General features: G+C 43.7%; 1 protein-coding gene and 1 long non-coding RNA gene across 3 annotated transcripts; one reads left to right on the top strand and one right to left on the bottom strand.

Moving 5' to 3' along the window:
• Positions 1-6,676: 6,676 nt before the first annotated feature.
• On the bottom strand, positions 6,677-9,541 carry CYCS (cytochrome c, somatic). 2 transcript variants are annotated; one of them, XM_074862500.1, is made up of 3 exons: positions 9,399-9,541; positions 8,136-8,312; positions 6,677-7,966 (listed from the first exon to the last, which is right to left on the bottom strand). In XM_074862500.1, exons 2-3 carry the CDS (start codon positions 8,302-8,304, stop codon positions 7,818-7,820), a joined length of 318 nt encoding a protein of 105 aa, XP_074718601.1. In that variant the 5' UTR covers positions 8,305-8,312; positions 9,399-9,541; the 3' UTR covers positions 6,677-7,817. The 2 variants fall into 2 exon arrangements, with proteins under 2 accessions (XP_074718601.1, XP_074718611.1); XM_074862510.1 differs by having other exon boundaries at positions 9,403-9,540.
• A 110-nt stretch (positions 9,542-9,651) lies between these two features.
• LOC141940859 (uncharacterized) lies at positions 9,652-13,406 on the top strand. Its single transcript, XR_012628145.1, has 2 exons — positions 9,652-9,724; positions 13,366-13,406. It is a non-coding gene; the product is annotated as an uncharacterized LOC141940859 (long non-coding RNA).
• The last annotated feature ends 981 nt before the right edge of the window (positions 13,407-14,387 follow it).

The raw sequence follows: 14,387 nt of genomic DNA, 5'->3' as shown, positions 1-14,387 counted from the left end.
AATTTAATACAGGCTATTTCAAACTTGAGCCAGCCTGATGAAATATGAAACATGAATCAGTTGAAGAATTCAGAAGACCCTAAACTTATTGCAGACATTTCAATGCATTCAGCTGTACTAATCACCTCCAGCGCTTTTTGCTGAGCACTTGCAGTAAAACCACTTTTTGTACAAATGCACTTCGTCTTTCAAACTGTCCGAGGTTTGTTCAAAATTACCTTCAAGTGCGCGTTATGATTTCTTCTGCAGCTTTTTAGTGCATTGGCTCCCCCTCCTGTTCATTTGGCGTAAGCAATAAACTGATCAAATCATAGAATCATAGAATGGTTTGGGTTGGAAGGGACCTTAAAGATCATCTATTTTCAACCCCTCTGCCCTGGGTAGGGACACCTTCCACTAGACCAGGTTGCTCAAAGCCCCGTCCAACCTGGCCTTGAACACTGCCAGGGAGGGGGCAGACACAGCTTCTCTGGGCAACCTGTTCCAGTGTCTCACCACCCTCACAGGAAAGAATTTCTTCCTCATATCTAATCTAAATCTACCCTCTTTCAGCTTAAAACTGTTACCCCTCGTCCTATCACTATCCTCACTGATAAAAAGTCGTCATCCTCCCCCCCCCCCCCCCCCCCCCCACCGTAGGCCACCTTGAAGTACTGGAAGGCTGCTATAAGGCCTCCCCAGAGACTTCTCTTCTCCAGGCTGAACAACCCCAACTCTCTCAGCCTGTCCTTATAAGGGAGGTGCTCCAGCCCTCTGATCATCTTTGTGGCCTCCTCTGGACTGACTTGAGCAGGTCCATGTCTTTTTTATGTTGGGGGCTGCAGAGCTGGACACAGGACTCCAGGTGGGGTCTCACAAGAGCAGCATAAAAGGGGAGAATCCCCTCCCTCGACCTGCTGGCCACACTTCTCTTGATGCAGCCCAGGATACAGTTGGCTTTCTGAGCTGCGAATGTACATTGCTGGCTCACAGTCAGTTTTCCATCCACTAATACCCCAAGTCCTTCTCCACAGGGCTGCTCTCAATCCACTCATTGCCCAGCCTGTATTTGTGCTTGGGATTGCCCCGACCCATGTGCAGGACCTTGCACTTGGCCTTGTTGAACAACATGAGGTTCGCACGGGCCCACCTCTCCAGCCTGTCCAGGTCCCTCTGGATGGCACATCCCTTCCCTCCAGCATGTGGACCGCACAACACAGCTTGGTGTTGTTGGCAAACTTGCTGAGGGTGCACTCAATCCCACTGTCCATGTCACCAACAAAGATGTTAAACAGCGCCGGTCCCAACACCGACCTCTGAGGAACACCACTTGTCACTGCTCTCCACTTGGACATCGAGCTGTTGACCACAACTCTTTGAGTGCGAACATCCAGCCAATTCCTTATCCACTGAGTGGTCCATCTGTCAAATCCATGTCTCTCCAATTTAAAGACAAGGATGTCATGCGGGACAGCGTCAAAAACTTTGCACAAGTCCAGGTAGATGACGTCAGTTGCTCTTCCCTTATCTACCAGTGCTGTAACGCCCTTGTAGAAGGCCACAAAATTAATCAGGAACAATTTGCCCTTATGAAGCCATGTCGGCTGTCACCAATCAGCTCCGTATTTTCCATGTGCCCTAGCATATATTCCAGGAGGATCTGCTCCATGATCTTGCTGAGCACAGAGGTGAGACTCACTGGCCTGTAGTTGCCCAGGTCTTCCTTTTTTCCCTCTTTAAAAATGGGGGTTACGTTTCCCATTTTCCAGTCAGCAGGAACTTCACTGGACTGCCACGATTTCTCAAATATGATGGGTAGTGGCTTAGCCACTTCATCTGCCAGTTCCCTCAGGACCTGCGGATGCATCTCATCAGTTCCCATGGTCTTGTGCACCTTCAGGTTCCTTAGATGGTCTCAAACCTGATCTTCTACAGTGGGCAGTTACAGAAGTTAATGGTGCCAGTTATAGAAGTTTCTCAGCACTTACCATGATTGGTTTTTGGAAGAATGTGTTTGAGGCTCACAAGAAAAGACTATTTCTCGGGTATTGCTGTGAAGGACACAATTGTTCAATACGTAAGAATATCTGGGTCCAAATCAGTGGTGTATATGAAATAATACAACACCACTGTGTGAGTGAAAGTTAAAAAAAATAAATCCTTTCCAGTGAATTAAAAAAAAAAAAAATTTAAACAATGAAAAAGACAATGAAAAAAGGACTTTCAAGTCAACTCATTACCTGAAAACTTTAAAAAACAGTCCACTACAGAGTTAAGAGATGTGTAAATTAAAGCGTACATTTGAATATTGAAGCACAAGAAGTGGCCTGCAGTTCAACGAATACAAAATAAATTGTAACAGCAACAGGTAAAATGAAGAAGAGAAAGACCAGATGTGTAAGCTAACCAATGACAATTTGTATATGAGAATCAGAATTAAAATCAGTCACTAGCAAAAATCTGTGGATCTGAAAATGTGGTACCTTTCCTTTAAAAATAGCACTAGGAAGAACTCCTGATCTAATATGAATAGGAGGTAAACTGACAGAAAAATTGGAAATAAAATGACAAGGCCTCATAAAAAATTTGTCACAGTTTAACCCCAGCCACCAGCTAAGAACCACACAGCCGCTCACTTACTTCCCCCAGGTGTGATGGGGGAGAGGATCAGAAGGGTAAAAGTGAGAAAACTTACGGGTTGAGAAAAAGACAGTTTAATAAGTACAGCAAAAGGCATGTGTGCAAGCAAAGCAAAACAAGGAATTCATTCACCACTCCTCATGGGTAGGCAGGAGCTCAGCCACCTCCAGGAGAGCAGGGCTCCATCACGGGTAACGGTGACTTGGGAAGACAAACGCCATCACTCCAAATGTCCCTCCCTTTCTTCTTCTTCCTCCAGCTTTTTAGTGCTGAGCATGACATCGTACAGTATGGGATATCCCTTTGGTCAGTTGGGATCAGCTGTCCCGGCTGTGTCCCCTCCCAACTTCTTGTGCCCCCCCCAGCCTCCTCGCTGGTGGGGTGGTGTGAGGAGCAGAAAAGGCCATGACTCTGTGTGAGCGCTGCTCAGCAATAACTGAAACAGACCTGTATTATCAAAGCTGTTTCCGGCACAAATCCAAAAGACAGACCCGTACTAGCTACTATGAAGAAAATTAACTCTATCCCAGCCAAAACCAGCACAGAAACATGGTAAGATATGTAGAAACCTGATTTCCATTCCTCCGTTCTCCAAACAATGAATCAGCAGTAGAAGGAGAAATGCTACAAATGCTTTCAGGGAAAGGCTGGTTACCATCAGTGTAGGCACAGTCCTGCAACAAAACCTGTGTGAGTGCATCAGGTTTTTGAGGCTACATGTAGGTGACACCAAAGATATTTTTAAAGTTCAGTGTATGTGGTGCATTTTTTTCTACTTGTCTGGAAGCACTACACATCAGACAATGCCCACATCATCCTGCTGCAGCTCACAGTAAAAAAATCCTGAGATATATGGCCAGTAAAAGCCACATAAAACTCTTACTCGATTTAGTTAGCTTTATTAAAAATTAAGAATTAAAAAAGATCAATAAAAGGCAATGTTGCATAGATTAAGAACTATCAGACATCTTAAAAAGAAATTGTCACCATTCATGACTGAATGGGGACATCAGCAGTGAATTTCTGCAGATTATTGTAAGGATGAGAACACTACTCGATGTTTCTATCAACAGCTTTTGAGTGCTTATGACCACTGGCAGTGCAGTAAGACGGGGACAGCACAGTCGTACATACAAAAACATCTTTTAACACAATGAGAATGAGGAAGGGGAAGATGCATCTGGCGAGTGGGTGATTCTGCAAGGAACAAGGCAGGGGCTCACATTGCCTGAGCAAGCTGCAGTGAACAGCATCAATGAGATGTAAAACCAGCAGGGGAATGACTTCTGACCTCCACTACCAGGTTTATTTTTATCCAAGACTGTTTAAAATTAATTGCATAAACATCCTGGAAAGAATACACCTTCTCCCCTGCTCCAAGGTATGCGTTTTGAATACTATGCTATAGTTAGCTCCTCCTTTGCTCATTTTCTTTCTGGCTCTCCTTTTGCACAATGACAGCTCCCACAAAACTAGAGAGCATCTTCTTCCTAGCACACGTGTTCAGTTTGGTGGTTAATGCAGCCTTCTAGAAATTTGGAGATGTGAATCTGTATCCTGTCACAGAAGCAAACATGTCACCCTTGTCTCTCACCTCCTGCGAGACCTCTAACCAGAAACTAATTTTTCAAAAAGTGACCATCATATTTGCTGTATTTCAGATCAAAAGAATGATCCTGGAAAAAAAATGCAAGTACTTACATGCAGGCTCTGAATCGTGAGCAGATGGCAATAACTACCTGGACTCCTGACTCAGCCATTGCAGCATTGGAAAGGGACAGGATTTCACACCCTTCCCCAGGATTAACATTTCCTACTGCTAGGTCTGGGCTGCTCCCCTCCCAGAATAACCCGGTTTTCAGGACATGAGTTTGAAATAGTTCAACTCATCCTATATGCAGTAACATGGAGACTTCTGTTGGCTTTGGCCCTGGAAGAGTTTTTAGGATTTGTTTTATATAAAGGCAAATGATGAGGCTTACTACAGAAATAAATGTGTGCCCTTCAATGGCCTTTGATATACATGAGAGACAAGAATATCTAATAGTTCTTACTACAAGCTGTTTAATTTCTGTTCTCCCCCATAAAAGCATAATCTATCACATTTGTTTTGGATCACAGATACTGTGTTTTATACCAAAAAAGGAAAGTATTACATAATCCCATATAAGACTAGATCTATTAAAAGGAACAGATCTTTAACTGAAGAGATTATCTACAATTGCATGGACAGCTATGAATGGAACTTTCCAAAATTAAGCTGTTTGTAAAGTGATTACACTTGAATTGTTAGACTCTAAATAAAAAAGAGCTTCTGTATCATTGCATTTCAATGGGATGCATAAATATTAACTTGTAATTTTACAACTATCCTACCTATTTTATTTTGGTTTTGAAGGTGTACTTTTGAATTTTACCTTTTTCCCAGTCATTACTGACATTGACAACCTTTATGCATTTATCTAACTACATGTGAAAATATTACAAGATCAGTTTGAAAGGCATGCCCCATCAAATCTGTAAACTGATAGCCAAGAACCATTTTTATGGAATGGTGCAATGTTTGGCAATGGTGCCTTGATTCCCTAATTTGGAACTGTAAAGGAACTACTGAAATACCAAGTGTCTAGACTGATATCACTATCAGAAAGAAAAACACTAAACTTGCTACTTCATAACACAAAGGCAAATCCCACTCCTCCTACTCTATAAAGCTAGAAATAAAGAACTAAAGCTTGATTCCACAACCAATCTGGACACCTCCCTCCCACCCTCCAAAAAACCCACCCAGACACTCGCATTAACACTTATCTCAACAAATGATAATCGAACCTTTTTCCATTTCAATATTCTTACTCTGCTAACCCACTAGTAGAAATACTATAGTATTGTGTTTGTCCAGTGGTAAATGGCTGCTAGTTATCTACTACAACAAAACTTATGAGCTGTTGTCATCTAGGGCTGTATACATAAAGATGAAATTTTAAAGGTCAGAAGGGTCTTTTACCTAAAATGTAAATAGGGATTCATCCTATCTAGAATTAAAAACTTATTTTGTCCATATTCAGTGGTATGTATGAGCTGCACTCATCTTTGTACCAAGGTCTCTGAAGTAGACAGATAGAACAAGCCAAGCTAAATTGTGTCCCCTACTTACTTTGGACAAAGGATCACTCTGCTTTCTTCTCAAGTTTTTCTGATGATGGATAACTGTTTGTAAATTGTTGCCTGTGCAGAATTAAATGCCACCTTACTGCAGAATCCTCTTCTCTACAGTCTGTTTCTTCTCCAGCTCAATGTCTTTTTTCATTTCGTAAAGGTGCTGACAGAACAGAAAGTGTCACAACTCACTCCATGCAATCCACTGGAACCATTTCAGAAGACTGCAGAGCTGGGTAAGGTTACATTCTGTATCTACAACTGCTCTTATCAGGATTTCGGCACAGCAAAAACTAACTTCTGCATAGTCATAAAGGTGCTAGGACAAACATCACTTCTAAAAATTAGAGCAGTCATTAACTACTACAACTTAAAGGTTCCTCTTAATAAGCTTTTAGTAAAGCAGCTGCTGTTGATTAATATTAAGCCTGCTTTTCCCTTTGCAGGAAAGGTTGCTTGCACATTCAGTTTCAACAAAAGTCACAAAGCATATGGTAGCAACCACTGAGACAACTTGTTAGTAATCTTAATCCTTTTTGCTCATTAGTTTTGAATAACAGGCCTTTGCAACTCAGTCATTAAGCACACTATTCTACTTGACATAACTCAAACTCAGCCAATCCTAAAGCATAGCTACAGCTTTCAAGCTACTTTGAGTTTTCTCCCCTGTCCCACTCAGGAAACAGCAAAAGTGCTGTTAAAGAGAACACTGGCAGAAGAGCTTAGTACTTTCTAACTTTGCCACACTTGTAAGTACTTCTCAGACCAAGTCCATTTGCACTTACTTTTTTTCATGCTGAGCTTTTGTTTGTCTTGTTTCCTAATGATGTAAAGCAGGACACCCAACTTTTCTCTACATTCCCCATTTTTCACTTAATTTCAGACACATACACCAAACAAGACTTTCAACTTTTTTAATTTACAGTATCGATTGCTCCGAGTTATGCCTTACTGTTGGCACACAGTAAATACATTCATCTGAACAATTGACTTAGTATGAAAAAAATGCAGTTAAAACATTAAAAATACCACTTTACACTGTGCGAAACAGAACCTTCAGAAGTAATGACATCGGCTACAGCCAGGCACCGAGGAAGGCTGGTGAGACTGGTTCCTTTTAGTCTACCAGCACATTCATTCCTGTACCCCTTCATCTGAAATTGCCTGTAACAGTAGATTTTAGGTGAATGCATCTGCTGATTTAAGAAGTTTTAATAACTCTCAGCTTGGTCTTAAGCACATGTATTTCCAGAACAGGATGTTTTTCTGTTCTATTCATTACACCAAGAATGTCTGGTTTTGGAAGATTTACTGAACAAGGGGTTTCAGTAACATTTAGAAAACTGAAGATGTTTCTGAAGGGGAGTTATACTCTATTGGTGCATGCAGCTGTCAAAGTCTGGATGAATTGGGTAACATGCTTCCCCTAGATAAAAGAAAGTGGCTGGGCACAACTGCCATTTCACAAGTAGTACTTAAGTCAGATGAAATGCGTCCTTATTGCAAGCTTTAGACAGATTAATATATACCACAACACCTAGCACTGATTAAATTTAGAAAAATATTATCTTGGGTTTTTTTTGCCTTTGTTGTTTTGGTTTTTTTTAAATCTTTAAAGTAATGTAACAGAAGATGTATGGTGGAAGATGCCAAGAACCACCCTGCTTTTTAATCTGGAAGAACTGGGCTGTCAAAGCTATTACGCTGATGAAAATTACTCATTTGATTATTTACAGGGTTTTTTTTAAACAATGAAGAGGCAGGAAATGTTTATTTACTTATTTTTTAATTTTATGATCAAGAATGACTAAACATTATAGTAATTTAAACCAACCCAATTACATAGTTTCCATTAAGTTAATGGCTGCCAAACAAGCGTGTACTCCAGTGACCCACCGTGAGCAACATTATCTGATGGGTGAGATAGATTTTAAGGTTAGACACAGTACATGTAAAAATAGAAAATTTAAAAACCAATCTCATCACAGACATTTCCATTGCCATCTCCTTTGTGAAATAAATAAGGCAGCAGATAACTTTTACTTTGAAGTGGCATCTTTGAGGTATGCTATTAAGTCTGCTCTCTCAGACTTCTTCTTAATACCAGCAAAAATCATTTTTGTTCCTGGGATATACTTCTTTGGATTTTCCAAATACTCCATCAGAGTATCCTCACCCCAGGTGATACCTAGAGAGAAGGAAAAAAAGATAGTTAATGACTTTAAAATAACAAACACATTTATCTTCTTGTCCTCCATACTATTTTACTTTTCGGCAGATTTCAGTAATTCTAGAACTATCACTGGGAACTGAATATTTTTGTCCCTAGTAACTCAGAAGAGCAGCTTGAAGTTTACCTTTATTCTTATTAGCATCCGTGTAAGAGAAGCCCGCAGCTTGTCCAGTCTTGCGTCCAAATAGGCCATTCAGGTTGGGTCCAGTCTTGTGTTTGCCTCCCTTTTCAACCGTATGGCACTGGGAACACTTCTGGACAAAGATCTTCTTGCCCTTCTCAATATCTCCCATTTTCAGTACTAGACCAAGAACACAGAGAGGTCAGTATCGCAATTTCAAGGTCACCCATTCAACAGGAACTTTAGAAGCGTCCCGTTGGTTTACAAAACCATATACATGGCCCATCAGCCTAGTAATTCTCCAGCACACTTTCTAACCACAAGCTATAGCTCCTGGGTTTGAAGATTAGCAGAGACTCATTAGACTATGTAAAATGTATCAAGGTGATAAACATGCTTGAAGAGCAGGAAAAACCTTCCCTCAGCCAAAGTAGTTTCCCCACAGCACTTAAACGGTACAGAGATAATTTACAAAGAGCAAATTGAACACGACTTTCATATATAGATTGTAGATCTATAACAAGAGTTTCCTAGTCATGTATAACCTTGTGTAAAGGGGCAGAACCGCTTGCATGTTTTCCCTTTTCAGCTGGAAAAGCGCACCAGCACACCACCTGGGAAGGAGCCGAGGGCGACAGGCGTATATCTGGCCACGACCCGGGATACCTCCCGGAGCACCGGCCGGCAGTAACTCTAGTTGCACGCGGTGTGGCGAGAGCACCCAAGGGCAACCGCACGTCCCGGCTCCGGCTCTACCTCCGCGGAGGCTGACCTTGAGGCGAGGAGCAGGCTCCAGGCGCGGGGGGACCGTGGCACGACCCCGGAGCGACCGCTGCACGACTCCGGAGACGCGGCTGGCCCACTCACCCCGCAAGGGCGCGCGGGCTAGGCCGCGCCACCCCCGACCCCGACCGGCCGCCAGCAGAGCCCGGGCAGCCCGGGTCCCCCCGCGCCTCTCCGGCCCCTCGGGCCGCAGCCGCCCGAAGTGGGGCCACTAGGCCCCGCAGTGACCTTCCGCCGCACCCCGGCCGCCTCCTTAGGCCGTAGCCCCGGTTCCCCCGCCTCGGACCACGGAGGCGGGAATCGCGGTCTCGGGACAGACGAAAGCACCTCCCGCCTGCCCGCCCTTGCCTGCCCGCCCTTACCTCCCCGTCCCTCACCCCCTCCGAACTAACGGTCCCGCCAGGCCTAGGCCGAGGCCAAGTCCGGGCCGAAGGCCAGGCCAGGCCAGGCCGCCCCGCCGGCGGCTGCTGCCGCTGCCCGCACCTGCCTGGCCGGCCGCTCTGCTGACGCTGCACCCCCGGCGGTGACCACAGCCCCGGTAACTCCCGCACCGTCCGGCCTCTGAGCCCAAGGACACGCCGTACTCCGCCCTATGTAAGCCGGTGTTGCCGCAACCAAACTTCGCCGGCACTCAGTCCGCCCCTCCCGGCTTGACAACCAATCGAGTGCTGGCTGCAGGTCTCTGATTGGTTATAGGGCCTGTCCGCCAAGGGAAACGTCCCGGCGCTGGCGGCCAGCGGGGTAGGTTGAGACTGGCGGGCGCCGGGCTTCCTCCTCCTCCCTGCGGAATGGCGTCAGACGTAACTCTGGTACGCAAAGAACGACGGGGCGCGGGGGCGCGCGAGCGCGGGGGGGGGGGGGGGGGGGCGGGTCCCGGGCGCATGCGCACAGCGGAAGGCGAAGCAAGGGTCGCGCGGCGCCCCGAGCACGCTGTGACCTCAGCGGGCGGTTCGAGCGGCCGCGTGGCGGCGCGGTGGGCGGGGCCGTGACCGGGGCCGTGGCCGTGACGTGATGTGACGTAGGCGGGAGCCCCCAGCGCTGTGGCGGCGGTTGCTATGCGCGGTTCCTGGCACCTTCCAGCGGTGAGGCGAGGGGCCCAGCCGTGAGGCTCCGGAGGTGGAGCCCAGCAAAGTGCTGCCCCCCGCCGTGCGCGTCGCTGAGTTTTAAAAACTTCAAGGGAGCCTAGAGAATAAAGAGGGGGAAGCGTCGCGGGTAGCAACAGCGGGGCGAAAACCCTCCAGACTTGAGAAGGGCTGGGCTGGAGCGCTGGCTGGGGCGCCCCCACATGGAGCTGGAGGGGAGCAGGTGTGCGGTTGGATCCTACATCTCTTGTGGGATGCTAAAATCGTACGGTTTTGAAGATAAGAGTATTATGGAGGAGAAAAGAAGATGCCCCAGACGTCTTCCCAGCAGGCTAGGCAGTGTTGTAGTGCTTGAAGAGGAGGTGTCAGTATCCATACATTGTGGACTTTTAACAATTTAAATAATGAATTTCAGACATGACCACCATCTCACTCTGCTTGGCAGGGGGGAAGAAGAGCTGTTAAAAAAGCCTCGTGTAATTATGCCCAGTGGTCACAAGAGGTGAACGGTTTGCCTTAATAGTGGACATTAAAACTGTGAAGGTTTCCCACTGTCTGGCATTTGAAGAACTTCTGTGGGTGCTTTTATGCTGTGCTGGAACTGGTGTAAGTGTGCTCTTGTAGTTGCCCTGTGGAGCAGTGCTCAGCTGAAGTGCCAACATGAAGTAAGAGGAAATTGTTAGTTGGGAACTGTCAATGTTAGGTTAATGGTTGGACTAGGTGATCTTCAAGGCCTTTTCCAACCTAGACGATTCTGTGATTCTGTGAAATGAGGACAGGGTAAAAATACATGGAAGGTTCCTCTGACGGCAGAGTTTGGCAGACAATTCATAAGAATATTCAGCAAATTATCACTTCCTAGTTTGGAGAGATTGCATTGTTTTCCAATGCTCATGGTTTCTTGAGCATGAGACACGTTTGTGCAGTTTCTAATACTTTGTCACAAGGTATATACAAAATACTTCCTAAACTTCAACAATTAACACTAACCTTGACAGTACATTTAACACAATAAAATTTATTATTTGCTTATATATAGCTAAATTCATATACTTCATGGGGAGTGAGGTAATATACATGCAATGGAGCCACATTAATTTGGCATCTTTGGTTGTTGCTCAACTCAAATCTCAAATCATGTCAGACCCTCAGAATTATGAGGTTGACTGCAAAGATACTTTTAAAAACTAAAGGCATTCTCTGTTTCTTTTATTTGCCATTTGGTTTTGAACTTCTATGGTGCACTTCACACATGTTTTTAGACTTTTTACCATGATTGTAAGGACTGTAATTTTACTTAGTAAGACTTCTGTGTCTTATATGATTCCCAGAGTCAGATGTACGTAAATTAGCATCACAGGAGTCTCTATAAGACCCTTGCTCTCTCTTATCTTTAAAAGAGGAAGGAGCTGAAAGTACCTTTTAAGCTGCTTTAAGAAATTGCAGTAGTGTAAATTCTTGTGCTTTGTTAAGCACTTGATGTGGCCTGATACCCACTGACATCCATTCAAAGGTTTTTCCTTTCTGCACAGAATGCAGACATCTGTAACTCTTAATTTCTGTTGGGTTTTGCTTTCTAAATATCTATGGTCCCTACTGAGCACTGCATGTTGACCTTCACAGTTAACCCTTCTGATGCATGTGGAGAGACATTATAGCAATGTTATTTTAATTTTTCTCCTGGAAGCTGTTTTTGAAACCTGCGTCTTAAGACAGTTGAATCAGTTTTTGTTAAACTTTTGAAATAAGGAAATAATGCTCTCAGGGAGAATACTGAACCTATGAGGTTTTCAGCACTAAAGATTAGTATACTAAAAATCAGTCTGTAAAATGAAATGTTGCCTTCTCTGCTTTACGCCTGACCACGCAAATGTCTGCTGTGCAAATACCCTTTCATGAAGGTGTAAATGGTACAAATGGAGTATTTGTGGGTTTGCATACGGTATTGTTAGTGGAAGCAGAGGTTCTGCCTAATACAAAAATATACTAGTTTAGAAGAAGTGTTTTCACCAGTAAGAAGAGGTATCTTGAATGGAGAGGACTTGACTGACTTGTTTAAGTCCATTTGGGCCTTACTAAGTGTGAATCTGGAGCAACACAGTGGTAAGAACTGGTCTGTAAGTAAAGTAGAAGGTGCAGGAAGAGGGGTTGATCAAGGTGCCCAATGTTTTACTTTTTGAAACATTCTGCAGTAGGACAGAGTAATAGTGACATTTTATCCTTCTCTGCTAAATATAGCACCTGTAGTGTATGTTATGCATGAATCCTGCACGTGTCATACACCTTCCTCTGTAAGACAGAATATGTTGCAGGACTTCCAGAGGCAATGCTGAAGACAAAGTCTTTTCTGGCTTTGTGGGTTTGAATTCCTGGAGTAAACTAAAATGACTCAGGCTGCATTTTCAATGCACTATTACTTTCTTACAGGTATTAACATTCATTAGACTGTTTGCCTTGGTGTGGTTTGCCTTGAAGTTTCCTATGTTAGTCTTTCAGTTATTCACTGTGGTTACACCTGAAATACCTCAGGTTTTTTTACCACCTCAGACCATTACATACTGGAACAATAGGTATTTTGCAGTCAGAATTATTGCTATGTAATTCTGTCCCGAAGGAAGGAAAAAGAAACGAAATGTGTAAAGTCCAATACTAAAGGAAACATTGCAAAATTGCCAACCAGTTCTCTTTAAGAAGTACACTGCAGATAAAAGAAGAAAGATGGCCTTATGGGCCTAGACTGGAACTCAGGAGAGCATGGGGTTTTTTTGTCAGTTCTGTAATAAATTTCTTGTTTGGTCTTTGACAAATACCTTAGAACCCATTTCTTGTGTTGAAAGCAACAGTGATTAGGTGGTTGAGTACCTTGACCTCTCTTCATCTTACTGTGTGGAAGTGGGCCAGCCTGAGCTGCTGCTGGTTATCAGCTAACTGTGCCAGTGATGGTGAGTCTGATTTGTGCTGCTGTCACAGTGGTGTGACCTGGTTTTAAGAAAGGGCTTGAGTTACAACCCAAATTATAAATCTTAACTCATCACAAAACAGTACTGAGTAATTTACACCATTGTGATTTCTGAATTGTACTGAAGCTGTTCAGAAGACCTGCTTTTATTTTTTTTTAATCTTTGCCTTTGAAATTGTTCAGGAGAAAGGTGTATCTCTCCATACTTTTTTCAAAGACTGGTTTATCAACATGAAAGGGTGATTCTCTTTCATGGGCTGGGCTTGAAAAATTCTTGATGCTAGGATCCTTCAAAAATATTCTGCAGTGGCAAACATATGCTTTGAGGGTTACTTTTCAATACTGTTATGGTGTAAGTCCTGTCATTTACAGTATATTGATGACTTTATGTTTATTATGTCTTTTCCAGGGCATTTGGATGGAAGACAGGAACCTGTTCACCCAAACAGGTGAGAAACAAAGATGGAAAACGTTATAGACTGAAGAGTGAATAAAAATGCCTGATGAATGGTGTGCCTCTAATCTTTGGTGCTTGCTGTGTTTTATACAGTCTAAGACAGAGAGGGCAAATGTGCTACTGCTTGGAACAGCTGGAAGGGCAGAGTCGCTGAGATGCTGCAGTTGCTAAGGATCACTCCATATTAGGCTCCTTCTTAAGACAAAGCTAAATTCGTGCATAGCATCTACTTTTGTGTAACATTTTTATCAAACAAGTCTTGGTTTTATTTTAAGCTCTGTTTATAGTAATTTCCTGTTGCAGCATATTTATGCTTTGTGCAGTTGTCTCAGACAACGTTGTGATTTTTTTTTTTTTAAATGACAAGTGTTATATTGACTTGAATATCTGGATTGCATTCAATGAATATTTTCCATTATTGAAAAGATAAAAGCTATTCTATTCAAATTAAAAAGAACTGCTGCTGTATTGTCACATGCCTATATTATAAAATATTTGGGAGTGGGTTATGGAAATATTTTCTGCACCCCAGGGTGCAGAGTGGCAGTTGAAGGATTTGATCTTAGCAGGTGAAGGCAGAACTCTGGAGTTCCTTCTGTATTTGCTGTTCCTGTGGTTTTGGAGAGTGAGTTTTGTAGGGCTGTGGCTGCAGCTACTTGGCACTAGGGGAGATAAGGGATAATCTACTGTGAGAGGTTTCAGGTGAACAGAAAGGCTGGGAATTGCCTGGCCAGGATGTTGTTGTAGACTCCAGTTAGGTGCAGGGTGAGGCAATGCTGCTCACCATGGCAGTAAGCTATCAAAAAAATGGCAGGTAACACAGATAGAGAGACACTAGCCATCCAGACGTAGTGCGAAGCAGAGCGGGCAGCTGGAAGATTGCCAAAATATTTCATAGCTGAATCAACCACACAACCATTATAATGCTACAACTTACTGAGTGATAACTTTAGTGATGAGTTTAACAGGTGGGA

This window comes from Strix uralensis, chromosome 1, assembly GCF_047716275.1.
Source record: "Strix uralensis isolate ZFMK-TIS-50842 chromosome 1, bStrUra1, whole genome shotgun sequence".
Classification (NCBI taxonomy): domain Eukaryota; kingdom Metazoa; phylum Chordata; class Aves; order Strigiformes; family Strigidae; genus Strix; species Strix uralensis.
This window is presented reverse-complemented; position numbering and strand designations above follow the sequence as displayed.